Source organism: Gopherus evgoodei, chromosome 3 (assembly GCF_007399415.2).
Source record: "Gopherus evgoodei ecotype Sinaloan lineage chromosome 3, rGopEvg1_v1.p, whole genome shotgun sequence".
Lineage (NCBI taxonomy): Eukaryota > Metazoa > Chordata > Testudines > Testudinidae > Gopherus > Gopherus evgoodei.
The window spans coordinates 119,288,718-119,314,986 of NC_044324.1; the positions used below are offsets into that span (position 1 = coordinate 119,288,718).

Here is a 26,269-nt window from a genome sequence, read left to right on the forward strand (position 1 = left end):
CCGGGCGGCGGCGGCACTGCGGGGAGGTGGCCTGGGCGTGTCGGTGTCTGCGCGCCCGCCTCCGCCCGCCGCTCCCGGCGGCACCCGCGGGGCTGAGGCGGCCTCTCTCGGCTGGTCCGGGCGCGGGGCCGGCTGGGGGCAGGATGCTGGCATCCCTGTGGAGCTTCCTCAAGCGCCACAAGAAGAAATGTCTCTTCCTGGGCACCTTCCTGGGCGGTGAGTGACCCGCCCGGCCCCGCGCACCCCCCTGCCCCTCGTAGGAGGCGGGAGCGGGAATCCCCCCCTCCCCGCCCATAGAACCGTGTCCCGTGTGTGTGTCTGGGCCCTGCCCTGGGGCGGGGGCGCTGTCAGATCAGGGCGCCCAAGGGCAGTGCGGAGGCTCCTGCCCAGCTCGGGAAACATTAGTCCCACCCCCGCGGCGCCCCCTGCGAGGGACTGGAGGGATCTCCCCGGGGCTGGAATCTGCCACCTCTTCGGGCAGGCCGTTCGGCTCAGCCCGGAGCCCCTGCGTGCCCGCTTCAGGAATATCGCAGAGAAATCATCGTTGCGTAGGTAGGGTGGAAATGCCTCCTCTCCGCTCCTTGTCCTAGGCTTTCTTGAGAAGCTTACACCTTGTAATTGGTGCGGCCTAAAACCTTTTGTAGTATTAACTGGAAAGGTAGTTTTAAAAAATATAATCTTGTGACTGGTTTGGATAAGACAAGTACATGTTCCTATATAACTTTTGGGGGGAAATAACTTAAACTGATTAATTATGAATAATATTGGGCTGCAAAACCTGTGGTTTTAAAAAGCACAGCAGACGGATCTGGCTTTTACATGGTAGTTATTCTTCACTGTTATATGGAGAAGATGATGGCACAGTAGCCAGTGAGGCAACTCATATATTTTAAAATATTTCCCTCCCGTTCCATGTTTGTTTTCATAGTGATTGAGTTTTACTAAAGTGTTACCAAGGTCCATAATCCCCCTATTTGCTGGTGGGGAAACTAAGAGGATCAGCTGAGGCAACCATATAAACAAAATTTTTAGGCTGTGCAACACATACTTTGAATTATTTAAGTTTTTTATGATAGCTTAACAAAATTCATGCTGCAACATTGGAAAGCCATTGCATGTTTTGTATCGTCCTTACAGGTACTAATTATTGCACTAATTCAGTAAGCTAGCTATGTATTTAGCTGAAATGCGCGTTTGCCATCACTGATAAAAACACCGCATGTGCTCATTTTAGCCCAACATGAAAAATGCATTGTCCCAAAACTTAGTTAACCCAATTGACAGGCAGTGCCATTTATGCCACCAGGATGTTGACTGCACCTATACTTAAATGTCTGAAAACCAGGAAATACAGAGTTTAGTTACACACAGTAATCTGTTCCTGCTGTGGGGATTTGTGCTAGTCTGGTAGTGTACCTAACAGTACAGTACAGGGCAGAGGTAAGTGTGAGTGATATTCCAGATGGAGTCCTTAATACAAGGGTTAAGGGCTGGTAATACCTGGCAGCAAGTGGTCAAATATAAGAACACTAACAGTTTCTTCTGCTGTACCCATGTGTTGTGTCCCCACAGTGCTTTATATTTATCTGGAAGGATAGACATCATCCGTCAAAACAGATTGGGACACAAACAGCATATCTACACTGCACTTGGGAGGTGTGATTGCAGCAAGCATAGCTGTACCTGAGCCAGCTTTGACACAGCTGGATCTAGCAGGCCCTGCTCCCAGAGGGCATCTCAGAGCTATCGCTGTTTGTACCTGGGCCTCATCCCAAGAGGGAATCTCAGAGCCACTTGGCTAACAGCTCTGCTTTCCTCCTGGCTCCTCTATTCCCCCCCAGTAGAGCCCTGTAACCCAACGGACCTGACTACAAGTGTTGGGGCTGGGTCAGCTGGGGAAAAAACTGGACCCTCTGGGGGTGTGGTGGGGTTCGCACAGTAGTGACTGCCTGCCCTGCTCCTGCCAGCTGCCTGCAGTGCAGAGTGAGAGACTGTGGAGGAGTCAGTTCAGCAAGTGGTGGCAGACAGCAGGAGTCACAGAGCCACTGTTGCAAGCATCCATTGCTGCACTGACCTTATGGACAGGGGATGGCTGACTGAGTTTTGGGGGAATGGGTCAGGGTCGGTTCGGCAAATGGCTCAGCCCTCTCAGGGTTGGGCCAGGTAGGCTCGGGTCTGAATCAGATCTAAAGATTAGGGCTGAGCAGACCTGTACCTGTAGGAATGTAAGGGCCATGGGAAGGAAATAAAATGAAAACCTATGGGCTATGAGGAGCACATCTGCCTGGTGGAGAGAGCAAGGGGGAGTAGATGGAAGCCCCATACTTCATATTCCACACTTCAGGAATAGGGTAGAGAGAGAGGAATCTGCAATATAGGAGGATTACTGAAGTGGAGATGAATACAGCATGACATAATAGCTCTGAGAAACCTGAAGTGACCCACTTATCTCAGTGGGTGTTTTCCCTTTCCTAAAACCTATCCTAGCACCTTTTGTGAAACACCAATTTTAAGGACAGACAATCGCTATGCGCAGGTCAATTGTAGAGCAGTTTGATTATTAAAATCAGCTTCTTAGTGGTGGGGCAGGGGGAGGGAGCACCCTGTGTCTGAGGAACCCCTTGACAAAATGACTCCAACTTACACCCTAACTCTATCTCTGTCCCTGACATGGCACAGAAATATTATGGTGGGGTACACTGGGGCAGGCTCATATCTTTATTGTAAAGATAGCTAGATTGACTAAAGATTTTCAGCCTTGAGTGACATTTAAATACTGTTTGGGTTTATAATAGTAACCTGCTTACTCTTTCAAATATTTTCTTTGTAGTCTGTGAATCTTGATTCAGTTGGAAAAAAAGTGTAGATTTGTATTTACAGCTTTGTAAGTGCACTGTAGCATCAAGAGGAATTTTGAGTCAAAATCTGAACTTCTGTGTACTGTTATGTGATTCTCTCTTCAATGAGGAGAGCTGTATAAAGAGAATTAGTGTAGAAAAACACAGTATGTAGTCAAATAGCAGTGATGCTTATGGAAGTAGTGGTGATAATACAAAAAAATTGTACTCTGGTAGGACTTGCATACCTCCAAAACAGTGTATTAAAGACCTGAATGCTTTGGATACATTTATGTCCTCCAAAACATCAATTTGGCTGGTGGTCTAGGAAATTTCAGCATTCTAAAGTTAAGGTGGTGTTCATGTCCAAGCTCAAGTACAGTGAATATAAAAATAACATTAACTATTGATCAGTTGGGGAAAAGTTATTTAAATCTGTCCATGTCATGACATGAAACAAGTGCTCAAAGACTTTTTAATAGAAACATAGCAGGAACAGTCCAGGAGTACCCCTGAAGTCTGGAATCTTGTCTTTGCCATTAGTCAGTGCTAGATGTTTCAGTGGACAGTGAACCCCTGTATAATGTCCTCTGCCAATTGTACCATACTACCATATTATAAGGTAAGGGGAGATTTCTTCTTAATCCCAGCGGCTGGGTGTCTTAGGCTCTGATCCTGCAATGTGTTGTATATAGCAGAACCCTGAAGCCAGTAAGGGCTTGCCTACACTTGAAATGCTACAGTGACACTACTGTAGCTCTTCAATGTATGCACTCCCTATAGTGATGGGAGGGGTTTTCCCATCAGTGTAAGTAATCCACTTCCCCAAATTTATCCATTGACTGGCACTGTCTACATCCAGGATTATGTTGATTTAACTGTGTCGCTCTGCAGCGTGGATTTTTCACACCCTGAGTAACATAGCCAGGTCTACCTAACTTTTTAGTGTTGACCAGGCCCACAAGCGGTTGATAGCCATTGTGATTTTCCTCCCAGTTAGAGACTCGTCTACACTTTTAGATGCTGAGGAATTTATTTCTGACTTTTTTTGCTACCAGACCCATACGAATATCTAAACAAAATATTTTTGTCTAAAATTGAGCTATCCATTTTATTTTCTTTTGTATCTCTCTCTTTCCCCCTTCTTTAGGTTTTATGCATTTAACTTTTCTCACTCACCCTTTAGTTCTACCACACTCTTGCATTTGTGTCTGCTTTTCATTCTCCAGTCTTTTTAAATATTTGTTGTTGATATTGCAGTAGCACCAAAAGCCCCATTGTCAAATTGTGAGGAATCTCTGCTTGGAAGATTTCTTCCGTAAATTCAAAGCATTATGTCTGGCATTTTATTTTCAACTTGAAGTTCCAGCTTATAATAGTACTGTGGAAAAATTCCACCCAAAATAGTTGAGACCCAGATTCTTGAAAAAGCATATGATGTTGTGGTTATGTTAAATATATATAGAGAGGTCGGTAGTAAAACAGAACAAAGGGGCAGAAGTAGGAGGAGCTTAATGACATTTTGTAAAGTCGCTTGTTTAAAAAATATGTATATCTTTATAGGAGTCTACCTACTGGGAAAATACGGGCAGAGGAAAATTAAAGAAATCCAAGAAAGAGAAGCAGCTGAATATATTGCCCAAGCACGAAGGCAGTATCATTTTGAAAGTAATCAGAGGACCTGCAATATGACAGGTAAGGCAAGCAAATACATTTTTCTGATGAGAAGAATCCTTTGGGGATTTACGCAATATATTTAAACCAACAATATGGAAGGAGAAAATTAACACAGCAGCTAGTTAGAACTCAGAAGCATCAGTGTTGAATAATTGTCTTATAAAGGCATAGTTCAAATAGTATTATTGGGCTCTATAATAATATAGATAGATTACAGTTTTTGTAGGTTCAAGATTCTCTAAAGTCCCTAAGCAATATCTTATTCAAGAATAAAGTGGTCGCCAAACTAAAGGGGTGGGTAGATTTACAGCAAGCCACCAAGAGTAATTAATATAAACAAACTCTCAATAAGTTACATAGAATTAACTTGGCAGATAACCTTTAATACATCCAGTAAGAAACTTTGCAGTTTAATAATTCCCTAACTTTGAAGATAGACCAGTAAAAAGGTGGAACACTAAGGTGGTGGTGATTATTCTTGTAATACAACATAATCTATAGCTTAGAGATGGGGAATTATTTATTCACAAGTGATTCAAGGTTATTTATATAGCACAGGGGTGGAGCAGCATTTTTTTTTCACCCTTTGTAGTGCATAACAGCTCCTTGGGTTGTTAAAAGTGATTGAGGATGTCAAGGGTGCTTGGGAAGCAGTCTGGACTTCCTTTTAACTTAACAGAATCATAGTACTGGGTTTACTGTACAGAGGAAATTAGGTTTTATTTATCCTGCTCATCCACCACAACTAAGTACCATCTTTGAGGTTTTTTGCTTTCTTTTTTTTTTCTTTCTATGTGCATTATCATTATATACTGTGTATGTCTGTCTTTCATTTTATCCTCCTCCTAACAGGATAGGAATTTGGCGCTGAGATCTTCAAAGATAAAAGGAAGTAGGCTCCCAATATCCCTTTTATGTGTTTTTTGTTTTAAATATAAAACAGATCTCGCATATATGCAGCATCCTTCCTCTTTGGAAACAAGCTCAGTGTTTTCTTCTCCACTGAAGAAAGACAAATTTTAGTTTTGGGTCAGCTACAATATATGTTTTAAGATTTTATATATCAAATCATTAGATATCTCCTACTTGTATGTTAAAAATAATGACACGAAAGAGTAGCACTAACAATTTTTGTGCAAGTTGGCATCCTGAGCACTTTGTTTGTGTTGGGTTCTGTTCTATTATCTTCCTTCAGTTTTTTTTTTTTCAGATACATAAATCCTTGAGGCAGTGACTGTTTTCTTATGTCTGTAAAGTACCTGGTATACTTTGAGTTCTACTGCAGCATAAATTATAATAATTTAATCCCTAAGAACTATGTATTTGGTAGTTTGTGTGTTGTAGTACAGTATTCAGTTGTGAATCAGTTAAAAGAGGAAAGATGCCCCAGCGGTTGGGGTCCTAGCCTAAGATTTGGGAAACCCGAGTTCAATGACATGCTCTACTACCTATTTCCTCTGGGATCTTGGGCAAGTCACTCAGTGCCTCAGTTTCCCATTTTAAAACAGGGATAATATCACTTACCCATCTCCCGGGGCGTTGTGAGGATAAATGCATTAAAGATTGTGAGGCACTCAGATACTACGGTACGGCAGGCTATTTAAGTACCTGAGAGAGAAAAAGGAGGACTTCGAACAAAAGTCTAACGTGACCAGCCAATTAAGCCTCACACAAAATGTAGCCAACTTGGGAACTAGCCCGGAGTTGAGGTTTGTAGACCCATGCACTTCACAAACCGGGCAAATGCAGACACTAGGAAGTAGGAAATACTCTATCTGGAGCTGTTGTAAAGGCTGTTACTAGACAAGCGGAGCAGGGTCTGATATGAGCGGTTAGATGGGCTGATGAGAATTTGTTTCTTCCTGTGCAAATAGGAGTTCCCAATTAGTAAACAGAACAAGCAAGGGCTTTTCTGAAGCAAACCATCCCTTTGACTTTACATACTGTTAAAGTGACTTAGTAAATTTGACTGCAATGTTTCTTTTTTGATGTAACAGATGGGTAGTGGCCAACCGAGTTTGATTTCCACAAGATTTATTGAATTATTGTTTGCTTTTGTTAAACTGTGATTGAAAATCTTATATCTTATGGTCATGCTGTAGTATACTTTCAGCCCCTTCTGTGTATCTTGTCTTCCTTCCAGTCTCACATGCCTACCAGGTGTGTTGTAACAAAAGGAAACAAAAATAAATATTCTTAACTATTGGAGGGGAGGTGGGTGGACACACTTAGGCTGGCTGTTTTTCTTTGTTTACCAACTTATTTTCTTTTAATGATAGTGCTGTCAATGCTTCCAGCACTGAAGGATGCCCTAATGCATCAGTTGAATTCTGAAAGCCTCACATCTTTGCTGAAAAATAGGTAAGAATGTTTTGTAGATTGTCTTAGAAACTGTGCAAAGTGATTTTTAGTAACCAATTTTCCCTGATTTGGGCTTTGAGTGATGCATTTGCAGTTTAAAGAGCATGAGAGATTTTGATTCTCTTAGACCCTTGAATCAACAGTCTATTATGGTATTTGTTATATCACAATAAAATGATTATTTATTAATTATGTAGTTTCGTGTGTATGGCACTTCATCTACATTAGAAGAAAAGACGCTTGCCCTACTGCACTTAATCTAAGAAGTGGTTCCCAGACTTATTCCACCGCTTGTGCAGAGAGAGCCCCTGGAGGCTGGGCCAGTTTATTTACCTGCCGCGTCCGCAGGTTTGGCCAATCACGGCTCCCACTGGCCACGGTTCGCTGCTTCAGGCCAATGGGAGCCGCTGGAAGTGGCAGCCAGTAAGTCCCTAGGCCTGCGCTGCTTCCAGCAGCTCCCATTGGCCTGGAACAGCAAACCGCAGCCACTGGGAGCACGATCGGCCGAATCTGTGGACACGGCAGGTAAACAAACCGGCCCAACCCGCCAGGGGCTTTCCCTGCACGAGCAGTGGAACAGGTTTGGGAACCACTGGTCTAAGAGCTCTAGCTTCAAGAACTTATGTGGAATTCCTGCTGAGGAAGTGCTTACAGGCCCCATGGGAAACAGGACAGTGTGTCTTTTCAATGAGTTGCTTACACTGAATTTGTAAATTTCTGTAATTTTATCAAGGTCAGGCATGAAAAGTGAAAAATATGCATGATAGCTTTCCAACTGTAATCTTGTGAAAGAAGTGACCTATTAGAAATGAATTTAAAGTAGAACAGGCAGGGGGCATGTTCAACACTAATGAGTAATGCACGGTTTTAGGGACATACCTCTACCAATTGTGGTCGTGGGTTTTGCATCTGATATTCCCAACCCATTGAATTTAGGCTATTAAACAGCCATCAGGTGGCAATGACTTCTTTACATCTGATCTGGTGTGTATTGGAACTAGTGACCTAGAAAGGGAAGAACTACATAGCACATAGCCAATTCTGACCTATCCAATCCCTTCATTACTATCCGAAGATGCTGTCACTTACATCAGTGCTACAAGGGAAGCATTGTAGCTACCAAATTTCACCACAGCAACTTAATTTTTTTTTTAAGCAACTGGAAAGGCTTTTTCAATAGTTCAGCCTTAATGAACTGCTTAACCAGTTGTTCTCTTATTTAGTTACATTAAGTTGCTAATTTTTTAATGCTATTTAAAATGGTTATCAGCCCCTAAGAAATTGACTGATAGTAGATGTTCTAACAGAGTCTTAACTGTAGTTGTTAGCTGCCAAAAAACAGTGAAAAACACTCTACGTTATTTCAGTGCTGATGTGTTAATTTTATACATCGCATTAAATCAGTAATTTTGTCACAGTAAACTATGATTTTAAAACGGAAATGTATTGAAGAAAATTTTAAGTATATTACAGAGTCCCTTAATTATGCATATCAGTCAGGTTTATGTCCTGAACTAATCAGCAAAACAAGTTTGGTTACTGCCCTGGGTGTCCTTGCTTTAAGGCAAAGATGCACAGTAGCTGAAGTCATACTGTAGAGTGTATTCATGAATCAAAATTGATCTGTTTCATCTAATAGGTGATTATTTTGATAAGCCTGCAGGTCAAAATGTAAGTGAGCTCTGAGACGGTAGTGAATGGAGTTGGTTTTCTTCATGCAGTGGCAGTGGATGTGGGAAAGGGCAGGCCAGGTAGTAAGGTAGTTTTGTTTTTATCTAAATTTCTGAATTCAGATGTTACATGTAATGGCTAATCTCTTATGGAGAGAGCTGGGCAGCCAGGTCACAGATATTAAGACCATCTGGAATTCTGTACAATAGCTTGCAAGCATGAATAATCTTTTGGGATCATGATGCAGGTTAGGGTACATTCTGATCAATTGCTTCCATTTAGCTCAGTGGTGTAGAGGAAGCATTGAATTTCATTTTGCTTGGATATAGGATTATAAGTTGTTTTTGTGTGGTTTTTTTTTTTTTTTTGACTGGGTTGGGTATAAAACTGGAGTTTTTCAAGTAGCTACATATTCTTGGGCTCTGCCCAGAGATTCAGGGATGCTTTCTAACCTTCTCCTCTGGCGGAGATAGATCAAACTTCTTTAGTCCACGAAGTGGTCATTTCGACTGAAGGAGGGAAAGAGAGTACACAGCAGGCAGATAGAAAAGACCACTGTTTCCTAACACTACTGTCTTGTGCCATGTAAAGGAGCAGAAATGGAGATTTCAGTTCTTGATGTCCCAGAGGATACATCATCTTTCTGATATTTCAGTATCTTAAGATTGTGCTATGCCTTACTAAGTCTGCTGAAATATGAAAAGCTGGACAATTATTTTTTTTTAGCATTGTTGTGGAAAAAAATTCTTCAGTCTTCCTAGGAAACTGACTCTGAGAAGAAGAAATATCAGATAGGAGCAAGAGTATTCTGTTTCCATCTTGGTTTCCTTTCTCACATCAGCACAATCCTGGCAGTTGTGACCAAAGAAGTGGTCTGCCGCTGTATTCCTTGCTCAACACCTCCCATCCTCTAAGCTACTCTTTTACAGTGTCTTCCCTAGTGAACAACTCCAGTGCTTGCTTCTGCTGCTAACTGTGGCTTTCCAGAGAAATAAGAGTAAAGTTGATGTGATCCTGGTAAGTTTTGCTGCCTCCCACAGGCTTCTGAGTAGCAACAGTGAAAACTGACATAACTGGTCAGTTTTCAGTCTTCTGTCACTTGATATTGGAGGCGTTTCCAGAAACTTAAAACGACCACATCAGTTTCCACTGAAAGATTATCTTTATAATCACAAGCTCTAGAAACAATTTTTCTATTTAGATGAAAACAGATTCTGCAAAAGTTGGTGGCATTGGTTCCTCTTCCCCATCCCATTTGGCTTGGAAAGTTTTGTACTCATTATATACAAATAGACAAGTATATTTTCAAGCCCTGTAATGTGTTGGCTTAAAGGAATGCTCTAGTGTGTGTGGGTTTTTTTAATGTAGGATTTTCTTTCTCTCAATTTTTTTAAAACATAGTTTTTTAAATAGTTGATATATTTTGCAAAACAGAATAAAGTAAGTGTGAGTTGCTGTTACATATGCCATAGTATTCCTCTCTCTTCCTTAATGTGTGTCTCCATCTGTCCATCAAAGTCATAGATTTGATAGCCTGTTATATTTCATTGTCTGTTGTATGATTTATACTAGAGAACTGAGCAGTTGATTAATATTTTAAACAAATACCAAATTCTGTGTTTTTCTTCTAAAAGGATAAAAATGCCCAAAAGTGTTGAGAGCCAGACCCGTGAAGAACGGTTAATTGGGGATCAAAAATGATCATTTAAATTTTATTATTTTACTGGAATTTCTTGCAGCCTGACTTCAAGAGTAGATCATTGTTTTCTACATAAAAACAGTGATATTTTTGTAACTTTTCACACTAAGGAATTACAAAATACTTCCCACATTATTTTCAGGGATCATTTCACACAGCACTGAAATGCTGTCATCTCTGGGGTGAAATGCAACAGCCATTCTGTATCCGCAGTGCTTAAAGATAAGCATGGGTACATGAGGAAGAATTAAGTTTATAAAAAGGCTTAAATTTGGCTAAGGCATTGGAGATAACATGCCTGGTTTAAAAAAAAAAAAAAAAAGCGGGGATGGCATTTTCTTTTCCACAGATGTCCCAGAGGATACATCATTTCTCTGATATTTCAGTGTGTTAAGATGGTGCCATGCCTTATAGTAAGTCTGCTGAAATATGAAAAGCTGATCAGTTTCATCTTTCAAGCTTGTTTCATCTTTAAAAATCATCAACTGTGCTCCCTAAAGCCAAACTTGGCAGTGGCTGGACTTGGAAGAAGGAATAGGACCAGAGACTCTGGTTCTGTAGTGCACTGCACTGTGCCCACCCAGAGCCCCATTAAGTCAGTGGGGCTCCAGGTGGGCCTAAGTGTCTGTCTGTGTCAAACAAATGATAGGATCTGGGCCCATGTCACCAACACCACTTTCTGTATCATCAGGGTTTTCTCTTTAAATACTGACTCACTAAGGTTATAAACTCAGACCAGATAATAGAGCTACAGAATCCAGATTGCCAAAAAAATTAATCTGGTACATGAAAGTTGTTCTGAAAAACCTCTAGGATTTTGTAGTTCTTTATTATAGACACACTTCTTCCTGAACTACAAACAAATGATGGTGGACACAAACTTAACTACAATAATTATTGTAGTTATATAAACTTGCCTTGCATCACTGTTATTTCATTTCATTTCATTAATACTTTCTAGTATCTTTTTGAATGTAAATGTTTTTAATATTTTTCATTATTTCTTTCCCGACAGACCACCAAACAAGTTAGAAATATGGGAGGATTTAAAGATAATAAGTAAGTCAAAATGAAAGATTATGTACATATTATTGTAGCATAATAAGCCTGAAAAAAAATCTTCTTTTTCTTCTCCTTTAGAATATACATATCCATTTAAGTGCACAGGAGTGAGTTGCTGTTGCTTCGGCAAACATTGATTATATAGTCACTATTTTACCACACTTCATAGCAACATTATACAGTAGAAGCCATCACAGAAAGGTGCTACGGATAAGAGTTTGTATCTCTTTGGAAAGTCATAGGGTCAGAGGCCAAACTGAAGTATCTCACTGAGTCTTGGAAGGCTGTAAGACCCTCATGAAAATCTGAGAAGAGTGGTATAACAATGTAGAAATATGCATGCCATGTCTTCTGCACTATTGTGAAAAATCTCGAAAATAGGTGCTCAGAAACTACTGCAATAGCCGCAGCATAAGAACCCGAACAAAAAAAATACATCATTGCTCCTAAAATGTTGGTCAGTTGTACATATTATCAGCTGTTGATTTTGCTGAAGCCCAGGCTTATGACAGAGTCTCATGTCATTGTTGACATATGAGGATTCAGCAAACGCTGTAGGTGAACACATATATGTGACGTCAGACCAATATGAGAATCGCAAACATAGTTACATATGGGACAAACAAGATTGTCCATGACTAGGGCAAGCTATTGTATCCTTGCTCTATAATGTTCAGATTTTTCACATAAGATATTAAGGTGCCTTGCTTTAAAGCAGTTAATGACAACATGACAAAACTGCTGCCACCTTGCTCTGACATGGGCTGTTGCTTCCCAGTTGCTAGGTCAATCTGTCATGTTTTCAAGTTTTTTAGTGTATCTTTATATTATTTGTACTTTCCATCATTAAACTGGATACCTTGCTTTAGCTGATCATAAAGTATGGCCTTGTGTATTGAGTTGGCCTACGAATAAAATACCCAGACCAAGGCAGCTGAACTTTTCTGAGCATGCCTTCAGTGCCAGACATCAAACAGTGATTAAGGATTTCAATATTGGGAATCTCATCCCACTATTTCATCCTGCAAACAAACTGAAGACTGAGCACATAAAACTAATCAGGTTACATAATGTGACAGCAATATGTTGCCTGTTTCTTACAACCATATAAAAGCATTATAAGTATGACTGTCCAATAGACATATAGCTTAGATGTCTCTGTCACTCCATAGGCAATATGATAGCATTCCAAATGCGAACCTGGCCTTGGTTATGCACTGGGTAATCTCATAACCAATTATGGTATTCGGTGATGGCATACTCCCTAAGTAGCAAAACTTTTCCACTGACTTGAGAGCAGCGTTCTATCTGCTGTTGATTTTTTTTTTTCTCAAGTTCCATAGTAACTAATCATACCATCGGAGCTCCTTGTTTCATCAGTGTATGTGTTTTGGGGTAGAGGGAAAGGAAAGGATGCCATAGTATATTGTGACAGACCCAGGACAGTGCGATACAGGAGTCTGGTAGAGGGCAAATATACTGGTCACTGGCTGAGTAGTTTTCTGTTCCCTGAGTGACTAGAGCAGAGGCTGCACTGGAGTAATCAGGAACCTGCTAGAACCACTTAAGGCAGACAGGCTGATTAGAACGCCTGCAGCCAATCAAGGCAGGCTAATCAGGGCACCTGGGTTCAAAAAGGAGCTCACTCCAGTCGGAGAGGGAGGGAGGAGCTAGAGGAGAGGAAGTGCATGTGAGGAGCTGGGAGCAAGAGGCACAAGGAGCTGAGACTGAGAGGGTGTGCTGCTGAAGGACTACGGAGTACAAGTGTTATCAGACACCAGGAGGAAGGTCCTGTGGTGAGGATAAAGAAGGTGTTTGGAGGAGGCCATGGGGAAGTAGCCCAGGGAGTTGTAGCTGTCATGCAGCTGTTACAAGAGGCACTGTAGACAGCTGCAATCCACAGGGCCCTGGGCTGGAACCCGGAGTAGAGGGCGGGCGCGGATTCCCCCCAAACCTCCCAACTCCTGATCAGACACAGGAGGAGTTGATCCAGACTGTGGGGAAGATCACTGAAGTGAGCAAATCTGCCAGTAAGCGCAGGACCCACCAAGGTAGAGGAGGAACTTTGTCACAGTATACATAGCTGAATAGTTGTGCAGTGAGATACCATTGGACCAAGGTTGAATACCCCTTCTTGACTCCTAGCTACTATGTGGTGTTCTGTTTCTTTCTCTTTGCTTCATCTTCCACTCCCGTTGGTTCTGTTTCTCTCTCTTCTACAGCTCTCTTATATATGCTACTTTGTCCATCTGGTCCCTTCCTCCTCCCTTCCCTGTTTCCTAGTCCTTTTCTTCTCATGTTCATATTGCTTGCTACTCAGGCAGACTTACTGCCTAGTTGCCTCGTTACCCTTCCATTCAGACATCCTCTCTTGCTAGTGGCTGGCTTCTCCAGTGCCAATGCTGGTTCCCGTTTCCGTTCTTAAGCAATATCAGCCCCTACCTTTGGTAGTTAGCAGGCTCTTTGTTATGCTGCCTTTGTCTGAATTGCATGATGAAGTCTAATATAGTGTTCTAAATCTGTTTCCATGGTCTAATGAAGAATGGAACTTTCAATACAACACTCTATTTTGCATTTTTAATTAGTCCAGTAAAACAGATCAGCTGGAAGGGCATATAGTTCAGGTAACGGGCAGTATCTTTTCTTTTAGCAAATTATTTTAATAGTGTAATTTAGCATGTTGCTTTACAGTGAATGATTGTGAATTTTATTAAGCATTTTAGCTATCACTACTGTAAATATTTAGACTTATGTGATCATCTTGGTTGTGAACTTTCTTTGAGGGGTGTGTGATCTAAGAAAAGCAATGACATGAAAAAATGACTGTAAAAATGAAAGTTGATACTTATTGAGCTCTGGAGAATGCTCCCCTTTGCCCTCCTAGTGATATAACTTTAAAATTATTTCCTTTATGCTCTTTAAGGTTTTACCAGAAGCATTGTAGCTGTGTATAGTACGTGCATGCTTGTAGTTCTTCTGCGAGTCCAATTAAACATTATTGGTGGTTACATCTATTTGGATAATGCGGCAATCTGCAAAAACGGCACAGTAAGTATTTATTCATGGAAATAAATTATTCAGTGAGAGATGAAAGGGTATAACCAGGAATATTGGGATGAAATTGTGGAAAGGAAAATTTAGGCTGAAATTGGGGGGAGGGCGGGGTTATGAGAACTCTTCTGGTATTAGTCTATGGAATAGTCTCTCAGTGGAAGTAGTGATAGTCCTGTTGCTTGAAACCCCTAAAACTGGGCTGAACAAAATACTAATAACCTTATCTAACCCCCTTTCTGAGCAACACAGGTCCAAACTGAGAGGGTTATTTGTTATTAAAGACCCAAATAAATACACACTTATCTTATTAATTTTCTGAGATATAGCAATATCAGTATGGACAAATCAGCCTGTGGTAAGTAATCCAGATGCAGGATTTTCGTGCCCAGTTCCTCCCAGCATATAGGCAGGCTGCCCCAAGTTACAGTCTCCCACAACTGAAGAAAAATTATGGTTGGCTAATTAGAACACTGACTGTCTAGTCACGTTTTCTGACTCCAGTTGTCCCTTGAGGCTTCCTGGCTGGATGTTCTTACTGGTGTTTCTGGATCATGGAAAACAGCTAGCAAGGTAGCAGATCTGGTTTTCTTTTCTGTGTTGTGGCTGTCACCAGCAGGAACAAATGGATCCAACTACAGTGTCAGATAAGATCTCAGTGAGCTACTGGATGGCTGCTCTAAAAGCGTGAGATGTGGACATCAATAGTTATCTGAGTGCTCCTCTGTATTGTTAACAGCTCCTTCCACTTTCCTTTCCAGAGGAGTCATGAAGGGACGTGGTGGCCTCTTGAGACAGGCCTTGGGGCTTAAGAGGATCCACTTTCCAATCAGGCAGCCAGAGACAGGGCCGGCTCCAGGCACCAGCACAGCAAGCAGGTGCTTGGGGCAGCCAATGGAGAGAGGCGGCACATCCAGCTCTTTCGCCGCAATTTAGCAGTGGGTCCCTCAGTCCCTCTTGGAGGGAAGGACCTGCCGCCGAATTGCCGCAGAAGAATGAAGCGGCGGCGGTAGACCTGCCGCCTATCGCAGCATCCCCCCCACCACTTGGGGCAGCAAAAACACTGGAGCCGGCCCTGGCCAGATATGGTGGAAGTCAGGGTCCAGCTGGTCAAATCTGAGGTGTTTTTTAGGCAGGGAAGCGTAGAGGAAGAAGCACTCTCTGTTTCTGCCATCTTCCGAGCAGTGGAGTGGATTGGCAGGATCCAGTCTGAGAGGTTGCTTTGGAGCAAAGCAGATGGCCTCTGCTTCATGTCCTGAGAATTTGTTTCACCACAGAGACTTTTAAGGCTTTTGTGAGACTTGAGTTAATGTTACCCCATTCCATGAGAGTGACTTTCCTGAGGTTATCTGAGGAGCAGGAAGGTGGAGAGCCAGCTGGTTCCAACTCTAGCTTCCCCTCTTCAGAAAATTCCTATCTGAAGAAAGAGTGAATGAGGGATGAGGTTTTTCCTGCCACTAGGGATGGAGAAGTCATCCCTACAATACAGTGAAGGGAAAAAATCAGGGAGCTTGCCTGCAGAAAGCTCTTTTTGGAGGACAGGTAAAAGGATCCTTTAGGATGGAAGGAAGCAGAAGCCATAGCCTGAATAAAGGGTCTCCTTTTTATTGGAGAAGGGGGAATGGCTGAGAGAGACTTGTCATCTCCTACCTCCAGCATGTCTGCTTGTGAGTTCCTCTGAGTTGAATTCCTCTGGAGGTTCTCTTCTTGGGTGTCCTAGGACACACAGGAGCAGTCCTGCTGTTCCTCAGAGTCCCCAGTGGGGCAGGGGTTGCTAAATTAGATTGACTGCTCCCATCTTTTGCTTGGGCTTGTGTGAAGCAATTCTGCACAAGGCTGGGAGAGGAAGGCATAGGAGCAATTCTGCACAATGACCTGCTAAAAAACGGATGTGCTGCAGAAGACATTTTTAGCTCTTCTTCCCAATTTTCCTTTGAGGAAGTCTTTGTCCTGCCCTATTCCATGCTGTGAAACTACTGAGGTCTGGAAGAAAGATGGTGCCTCACCAGTGAGGCAGAGTTGGGGAAGCCCATGTATGATATTAGAGGGATATGGTGTTGGAAGGACTTGGGAGAGGAAAATCCACATCCAGAATGACTACAATCTGTATGAAAGCAAAGGAGGACTGGCACATCATTAAATTGTTTTTTTTTTATTTTACAGACACCTCTAGCTCCCCCTGAAGTCCAACAACAATATTTATCAAGTATTCAACACCTTCTAGGAGATGGTATGACACTTGTAAACTACTATTTTTATATAATGCCATTGTATGCAATATTTCAACAAATGAGACTTGAATAATTTTTGGTACCCTTTTTCTGCCCATAGGTCTGACTGAGTTAATAACTGTAGTTAAACAAGCTGTGCAGAAAGTGTTTGGAAGGTAAAGGTGACTGGTTTTTTCCATCTTTTCCATGGTGGTTGCTTCCAAATAGTGTGTTGGATAAAAATATTAAAACGAGGAAACTTTATGATTTGCAAATAATATCTGAAAATGCCTGATTTATCTATTAATGTGCATTGGCAGGCTTAGCTTGTTGCAACAGATTTCTGGGTTGATCAATATCTAAATATGGTGATTGTTGTTGTTTGAATGTAATTTTGTCACAAGCAAATAAATGAAATGTGTGTTATCAACTCTGCAATTAATATTTTAGTCCTTTATTTCCACAGTGTTTCTCTTAAACATACTCTGTCTCTTTTGGAGTTGGAGCAGAAACTTAAAGAAATCAGAAAGTTGATAGAACAGCATAAAGATTTGTCCCACTCAGATAAGATTGGATCTAGATCTCTGTTGTGTCATTATATGATGCCTGATGAAGAAAACCCATTAGCCACCCAGGTACTTGTTTAATTGTATGTGCATCATTTTTGTTCTATTTTGTGCACCACATTATTGTTGTAGCATGGTAACTGTACCCTTAATGAGAGCTTTTGCCAGTTACTTCACATTAAGTCACGTGTCTTGGTTTCTTTAATCTAGGCAATGTAATTAATAGACTAGAAGAGTTAAGACAGACTTGCTTTTTATTCTAATCTCAATTTCATCCTCCAGCATGGAGAAACAAAGGTTAGAGAGAAGAAAAAAACTTCAGTGGCAATCAGTTGTTTCACTAAAACAGTTTTTCAAACTTCCTGAAGTTTACCAACATCATAGTTACATATGTAATCCATATCTCACACTGAGTGGAGTTTCAGCTCTCAACTTGATATAAAACTACTTTTAAGGAATAAACTTTCCCCATCTTGTGTTAAATGACTAAACATAAACGTGTTGAATTATTCAACTTCAGAGGGCTAAGGAGTAGAGAATATCTCGCTAAGTTATTCTGTTTCCCAGTAAACTTTCTGAAAGGAAACAGCAGTGATAAAATTAGTGAATGCTTCTGTGCACACAGAAATTATAGAGAGACTTGATGATCACGATTTAAAACTTGGTTTCCAGTTGAACATTTGTTACAATGATTTTATTGTATTACATTTTTGGTTTGACTTCTCTCCCCTTTCCCTGTTGCTCTTACATTTGCACCCTTATTTTTGGTCGTTCATAGGATGTTCACTGTGAGGCTACCTACCCTTAGCACAAGGAAGCCTTGTCTGTGCTTGCCATGGGTCAGCTCCCCAACCTCACTGGCCGTTGATAACACAAGCACTGCCCTCTTGGCCTCACTGTCACTCTACAGATTAGTGATTGGCATATCCCAACTCCAAAGATCTCCCAGCATCTCCCTGGAGTGTCCAGCCGCTGGTCCACTGGACACTCGCAGTATGTTCAAATCCATTGCTTCCTTCAAAGAAATGGTACACTTCAGTTTACCACTTCCACCTCAGATCACCACTCTGTTTTACACACAGCGCTTAGACATCTTTATAGTGAACTCAAGTACAGTAGAATCTCAGAGTTACGAACACCTTGAGAATGGAGGTTGTAACTCTGAACAAAATGTTATGGTTGTCCTTTGAAAAGTTTACAACTGAACATTGACTTAATACAGCTTTGACATTTTAGTATGCAGAAAAATTCTGCTTTTAACCATCTTAATTTAAATTAAACAAGCACAGAAACAGTTTCCTTACCTTGTCAAATCTTTTTATATTTACCCTTTATTTTTGTAGTAGTGTATGTTTAATACAGTACTATACTGTATTTGCTTTTCTTTTTTGTGTGCGTGTGTGCGTGTGTGTGTGTGTGTGTGCGTGTGTGCGCGCTGCTGCCTGATTGCATACTTCCGGTTCCAAATGAGGTGTGTGGTTGACTGATCAGTTAATAACTCTGGTGTTTGTAACTCTGAGGTTCTACAGTATAAGTCTATTTAACAAAGCATAGAGATTCAAGTAGCAGCAAGCAGTAGTATTGGAAACAAATTGTTACATATAAAATAAAATCATAATACATGTTCTAGTGCCTAGACTTAATTAAGATGATACTCTCATGTCTAATAAAGTATTGCTCACCCAAAATCTTTGTAGCACAGGCTAGCTGCAACACTTTTCATGAGACTAGAACACTGTCAGTTTGTTTCCTAGGTGAAGGATTCGGTATGTCTCCTTGCACGCCAAGATATACTGGAAGAGATATACCTTTGTCTTTATTCATAAACCAGACACTTTCCCTGCTGTCTGTTTGTTCTTGTAGATTTTGCAGGCTCTCAGTCCACACCTGATTCGTTTTGCATGTAGGTATATAATACACAAAACGCAAATGGCCATGGCGATAGGTGTCTTGCCTCTTGCCTGAAAGGAACATTTCTGAGATATGTCACTTTCTGGTGACCTGCCTTAATTCCAAGACACTGCGAATATAGTTTTCAATATAGCTCCATAAATATCTATATATACATTTTGCAAGGATGACGACAACCAGCGGGCTATTACTTGCTCTTGTTAGGGATTTCAAATACCACCATCAGTCAACTACAGATTTCTGACCCAGGGGATCCCTGTAAAGCACTTCGCACCCCCTGTGCACTCTACCAGTTTGGAACCAAGCGGTTCCTGGGTTACTTACTCCCATTTTACTAAATATCTGAAATGAACGCTAGGTCATGTGTATTACCAACCTGGTTCTGCAACAGTGACTTCAAAACCACACCATTATATTTGTAGTCTAACTGTATTCCGGTTGCTAATGGAGTTCCTATTAAATTGGATGTTTTGTTTGCTTTTTCTAGGCCTGTGGACTTACAGAAAGAGATGTTGCTACTATTAAATTACTTAATGAAACCAGAGATATGTTGGAAAGGTATAGCGATAACCTGTGCTGTAACCTGTATTAGCGTTAAAATCTTTATCATAATTGCAATTTTCATATATGTACCTATGGTGGTGGTGGTTCCCCTCATAAAATTTGACCCTTAAATTATTAACAATATATTAAAGTTAATGAGCTAAAGGCTTTTAGGCTGCCATTTTCAAAAGTGCCTAAGGGGGTTGAGTGCTCAAATTCAGTGGGATTTGAATACCGAACTCATTGGGCCTTTTTGAAAAACTAAGCTTTAGTTTTTAAAAACAGAAAATTCTGATTAATCACTGTAAACATTACTAGACACATCACTAGAAATATACTTGCAAGAAATAATCTTGCAATGACAAGCTGACATGACAGGTCTTTTCACCCCTCATTTTCTGTGGTTCTACAATAACTTGGCCAACTTCTCTTCTCTGTTAGATCAATGTAAGTCCAGACTTGTTTCACTAAAATCAGTGGCTTTCCTCCACTTTTACTCTTATATAGAAGTGCAGAAATTTGGGCTTATTTTTCTTTCATATTCCATTTTTAAATGGATTCCAACTGACACTTTTTTTGCTGGGTTTTAGCAATGCATTAAATGTTGTTCTTTTACAAGGGAGTTATAAAAGTGAGGGATTTTGCATTAAAAATGTTGACAGACATTGAACATTGATGCACTGAACTATGGGCAGGCTGTTCTTTTAATTGATCTTCTAGAGGTCTTGGGGATTTTATTGCGCCCATCACCACAGTATCTTAGCACTAAGTAAGGATTATTGAAGTTCTAGTTTTCCTAGATTAGTGATAAATGCTTTAGAATGCTTGATCTGCACTGGCTTTTATTCAGCTTACAGGTGGAGTTCAATGTGTTAGTTATAACTGTAAAGACCTAAATGGTTTGGGACTTGGTCTCTCTCTGTGGTGTACTGCCACAATTGAGAACAGCACTGGTGCTCAAGGTGGAATTACCTCAATAAAAATGAGAGGGAACTGCTGGCCTAGTGTTCTGCGCCTTTTTTGGAATTTGGGTCTGCCAGAACCCATACTTGTTAATCTTCTGGACATGCTGAAAATGCCATCTGTTTGGTGAGCTGAGGAAGATGAATTTTTGAGCAGTCCTTTGTCTCTGTTATAACCTTTTATTTATGGGATACACATCCATATCGTTGGAGGGGTGCCTATGGGTGTATTTTTAAAATGTGAAGAACTACATATTAGGAACCAGAACAGCAATTTTTAAAAACTTTTTTTTTTTTTTTTTACAGCCCAGATTTTAGTACAGTTTTGAGCACATGTTTAAACAGAGGATTCAGTCGACTATTGGACAATATGGCAGAGTTCTTTAGACCCACTGAACAGGACCTATGTCAGAGTGGCTCTGTAAATAGGTAAATGTTACTTTGATGGTATTTTATGTGTTTTCTGTCTTGATTATGCTTTTGACTTCACAGTAAACTCTGCAAATGGTAATAGATTCCATGGCCCCTGTATAAATGGAAGTAGCTGGTGATGAGAAGAATTATAGCACTTCGTAAAGAAACATGGATTTTACTCACTTTAGTGAGGTAGAGAAGTACTAGCTTTGCCATTTTACAAGTTAGAAAACCGCAGTGTAAGCTGTGATTTGACTCAGGTCCCACACAGTCAGTTGCAGACTGTGTGGGACCTGAAACTAGAACTTTGGAGTTCTTGGCTCTCTATCCTGTGCTTAGTCTGCTAGAGCATGCTGCCTCACTAATTATATTCTGATTTATTTAGAATTTACTCTGCTGGTAGCAACTATTGGAACAATGGGAGGTGATACTTCAGGGAAAATACCAAACACACTGGGTGGAGGAGAGAGTTAGTTTTGGCAAACAAGTTCTTCATTTTGTTTTACTTATATTTCCAGATCTCATCAATAACTGGCATGAAGTCAGTCAGGAGTTGCCATGCCTCTCCCCCACCGAATACATGTAGATCCTGAAGTTCTTCTTTTGCATGGTGTATTATTATAACGAGCTATTAAAAAATCTGGAGTCTAGTGCCTCTTCTAATAGACTGCTTACTTTTTTATTTACTTTTATAATTCTTTTAGCAATAGTTTTTACAAACTCTGAGTTCAGAGTCCTACAGGTGATCCTGCCTAGCCACTGGACCAGACTCATCCCTGTTGTGACTCCATTGTCTGTTTTAATCCTCTACCTCTTAACACATTCTATCCTCCTTATAAAGCTTGGTTTTAGCACTCTTTCTGACATGAAGTTTCACTCGATTCCAGATGCTTAGTTTAACTCCTTCTGAACTATGTTCCATGTATAATACTGTCAGAGTATACAGCACTGTACAATAATTGGAGTATGTTGAATACAGAATAGGTCCTTCCTGGAAGAGTGGATGCTGAAAGGCAAAGTAGATTTAAAAAAAACTCCACAGGATAAACACAGAATAATATGGGGTCATTTTATAGCTGAAATACTTAACAGAATAGATTGTGGGCATTTCCAAAGGAGCTTGACTTAATAGCACATCCCTTATAACACACTCTTTATGTCCTGATCCTACAATGGGGACCACATAGGCAAACACGTGCACCTAGTGAGAGCCCAGTTGGTTTCAGAGAGGCTCTGCATGTGTACAGGTATCTGCTTATAAAGATCTGTCTCAGTGCAGGATTGAGCTTTGAGGCTGACTGTGAAAGGAGGATGTGGAGGGGCTTTATTCCTTTGTTATATTTAGTACTAAGATGAAAGTGAAAGGTGTGTACTTTTTGGGTGAAATCCTGGCTACACTGAAATCAATGACAAAACATCTTATCTGAAAACACCGCACTCATTCAGTTCTAAAAAAATGATTTTCAGATGAGAAAAACATGATCATTGTCAATGACAAAAAAGCAGAACTGTGATTTATTTTAAAATGCTTGATAGTCCCCTTAAGTATCACTTATTTAAATTAATACAATTACTGTAATTTTTTATTGCTATTAATTTCCCATCTATACTACTTGATGCCTCACGCTACCTCCAATAGATTTGGAAGGAGGATAGGACTGCAAACTGACACATCGCTAGTGATATAGTCGGTACAAACTTTGATTTACTATAGTTCTTGCTACATGTGACACACCTATGTTGTTGAATGGAATACAGTCACCAACAGACCAGTTGCTGCTTGTTGTGGTGGTTCTCTATATGTGTGCTTTTTAAGAAAAGACCTGATAAAGAACAAATAAGTAAACTTAAAATGACACACAATAGAAATCTGAAACTTACTCTTTTAAGGGTAAAAGAAATGGAAGTGACTTCTTCAGACTTTATATATAGTTTTTGCAATATAAAAAGGAGTTTATGCCTGCCTCTTATGTGTTTTTTCCTTCTAGTCTCTCCAGTGTCAGTCTTCCTTTGGCAAAGATAATACCCATCATAAATGGACAGATCCATTCAGTGTGCAGTGAAACCCCTAGTCACTTTATTCAGGTAAGAAGCCTTTGTACTTAGTATCTTAAAAGTATCCCAAGTCTGCTAAAATATTCATTGTTAAATGCAAGATTTTATATCAAAACTATATTGCCCAATTCTCATGTGATGAGTTTTAGTTCACTTTTAAGAAGTGGGAACGACTGGTGCCATTTTAGAAAAGGCTCCCTCTGCCAAAAAAAGGCCCCTCTCTCTCTCTCATCCCTGCCACCTGCTGTTGTCAGTGGGGGGTAGGGACGGGGACCAGGCAAGAAGGGAAGGATGGTGGGAAATGGGGAATGCAGACTGATCTCTTGATCAGACTGCCTTGGCGATTCTAATCACAATTTTGGTTTTCAAATGTGACAGACCTTTATATTTGAGTAAAAAACTCACTTTCTGGTGTCAGACTCACACATGTTAAACATGACAAAGTACTTCAGCAAGAAAAGGTAATGCTTCTTAAACTAGTTATTTTTTACTTCCATCTTCTTCCAGGACTTGTTGATGATGGAACAAATGAAAGACTTTGCTGCTAATGTGTATGAAGCTTTTAGTACTTCTCAGCAATTAGAGAAGTGAACTGTGCATCAAAGGGAACAGATCATGTCTTTATATAATACATCCCTTGTGAATACCAGGTGGGAATTTAAGGATTTTGGTTAATTTCATAATGGTGTAGGATTGCTAGACCTTCAGAAAGAATACACTTATTGAAATACTTGGGAATGCACCCGCTATTGTTTATATAATAGAATTCTGCTTACAACACCTGATTAAAAACTTGTTCTTGTTGGAAGAATTACTATTCACTAAGACTTTGCATTAAGAAGGTTTCAGCTGTATTTAATTAACTCATTTAGAACTACTTTTATTATACACAAAAGGCCAATATTAAGATACCTACAGTTATTAAAACTGACTTGCTTCAGATGTGGTGAATTTTGGAAGAAGCAATCTCTAAGCGTAAAACTCTAGAAACTGCAACAGACAGTAAGATGGGTGAAGTCAGTTTTCTCTCTCCTTCCCCTGCAAAAACTTTAAAAAACCTTCCTTTTCTCAATACTATAAATGCCATCCTGGAGGATTTAATATTCCAGAGGCAAAAACAAAGTCTCTGCCAACTGATGCAGGTACCTGACCAAAGTTCTGGGTGCTTGCCTTCTTGCTGAAGACTTAGAATACAATGATTTTTAGAGAGTCTATTGTGTTTATGCTGTTGCTGAACAGCTATCGATGTACACATTTGTAAATATTTTATCTTACTTTGTATTAATTTTGATCCCAGTACACTGTCTGTATTGCAATAAAGAATTTTAATGTAAAATTTGTGTGCAATAACTTTACCAACATAAAAGAATGTCTATAAGTAAATAGACCACCCTTTTAAAACTTTACGTAGATCAAAATAAGTTTCTCTATATTATAGTAGTCTTGCATTCATTTTCATTAGTTTCCTGCAGAAACTTGCAAAGACTAGAAAAATATAACTCTTTGGCCCATAAGGCGGGACTACTGGAGAGCAATTTTCACATACATACGGATTTATAAGTCCACATGCACTTATTAAAAAACCCAATCAGCATAAATAAGAGAAACTACAGCAACCCTACTGACTCTGAGAATAGCTAAATGAACCACACAGCACAGATGCATAACATCAATTCCCCGCTCAGACTTTTAATATGCCCATCACTATAGCAGAAGTGCAGATTTTGTAATTCAGGCCTGCTCCTATTCACAATCTCCTAAATTTTACAGAGTAGATAATTTTACATGTGAAATTTAGTTAAGATTTTGTGTTAAATTCCTCACCTATGGGAGCTGCTTGAAATACTTACACCTACATGATTTTCCTAGTCTAATGTTACTTGCTGCCAGTCAGACTAAAGCCCTGATCTTGAAAAGACTTATGCATGTGCTTAATTTGATATGTTGTGAGTACTGCTATTAAAATGAGTGCAACTACTCAGTATGTAACGCTATGGATGTGCGTAACTCTTTGCAGGATTTCTGCCCAGGATAGGTTATACAATGGAATATAGATAATGAGTATTTCTGCAGTAAGATAGAAGCTACTACTCTCCTAACTTCCCTAGCTCTCTAGAAATGAAATGTGGCACTGAAGCTTCTTTACAGATGTTTTTGACAAAACAAGTTGTAGTGGACTTTGACTCTTCTGACGGCTGTGAGAACAGTCTTGTTAATCTCTTCCTTTAGAATTCTGCCTAGGCACTTATACCATGTTCAATACCACTGTCCTGTTAAGAATAGGACAGCAGATACTAAGTACCCAAAGATCAATTTTGATTGGCCAGTTGGGCCTTTTTGGTGTTACAGCTGCACACGGCCTCCTAGTCACTGAAACACAAATCTCTACATTTTGTTTAGTGGGTATTGAGGAAGAGATAAAGGGCGTCATAAATGGACAGCCCATGCCATAAGAGAAAGGGAAGATTATAATAACTTTTAAATGGCTTCCTCCCACAAGTGCTATTTAGAGCAACATTTGGCTAAACCTAGAACTGCTAAATACTCAGTGAGTTGAAAGTGATTATTTGGGGGACTCAATGCTGCTGAAAGGACAGCCATGCGCCTAGAAGGCAGCAGAGTCCAGATATTTCTAGAAACATCTTTTCTGCTCTATTGTAGATCCTTCACTAGGCATGCCTTTCATAGTGAAAGGATGTGTTGCACAAGTTTTCCATAACTCTTAAAAATTAACCATACTCCTTATAGCAATAACCTGCAGCATAGTGGAGATTCTCTTAGACTCAGGCCTTGGCTACACTTGCGAGTAACAGTGCAATAAAGGAGCCCTGAGCACACTAGCTCACTACCAATCCACAGTGGCAAGGCACGTAGAGCGCTCTGACTCCGTGGCCACAGCTGCTGGTACTCCACCTCAGCAACAGGAATAACATTTGCTGCACCCCCACTGGAGGGCGCCAGTGTGGAAGCCCTGGTCCTATAGTGCGCTCTGATCGGCCTCCAGAAGTCTCTCTCAATGCCTGTTCTAGCCACTTTGGTCATCACTTTGAACTCTACTGCCCTGCCCTCAGGTGACCAACCATCAGACCCACCCTTTAAATTCTTTGGGAATTTTGAAAAATCCCTTCCTGTTTGCTCAGCCAGGTGTGGAGTGCACTAAGTGAATCTTTCCAGGTGACCATGCCTCCATGCACCAGGCAATCCCCAGTATGGAACAATGGCAAGTTGCTGGACCTCATAAGTGTTTGTG

General features: G+C 40.5%; 2 protein-coding genes across 3 annotated transcripts in view; one reads left to right on the top strand and one right to left on the bottom strand.

Moving 5' to 3' along the window:
* Nucleotides 1-67: 67 nt before the first annotated feature.
* On the top strand, nt 68-24,353 carry PEX3 (peroxisomal biogenesis factor 3). Its single transcript, XM_030556482.1, has 12 exons — nt 68-216; nt 4,401-4,532; nt 6,794-6,875; nt 11,261-11,304; nt 14,231-14,355; nt 16,522-16,588; nt 16,690-16,744; nt 17,035-17,203; nt 19,533-19,603; nt 20,857-20,979; nt 22,953-23,049; nt 23,527-24,353. Exons 1-12 carry the CDS (start codon nt 144-146, stop codon nt 23,608-23,610), a joined length of 1,122 nt encoding a protein of 373 aa, XP_030412342.1. The 5' UTR covers nt 68-143; the 3' UTR covers nt 23,611-24,353.
* The window catches only part of FUCA2 (alpha-L-fucosidase 2), a 34,894-nt gene continuing 19,936 nt past the window's right edge, over nt 11,312-26,269 (bottom strand). Inside the window, exon 7 of one of the 2 annotated variants that reach the window (XM_030556480.1) lies at nt 11,312-11,859. In XM_030556480.1, the coding sequence (XP_030412340.1) occupies nt 11,824-11,859 (36 nt within the window). In that variant the 3' untranslated portion in view covers nt 11,312-11,823. Of the gene's footprint in view, nt 11,860-17,813; nt 18,150-26,269 lie in introns of those variants that run through there. The other variant, XM_030556479.1, reaches the window with a different exon arrangement.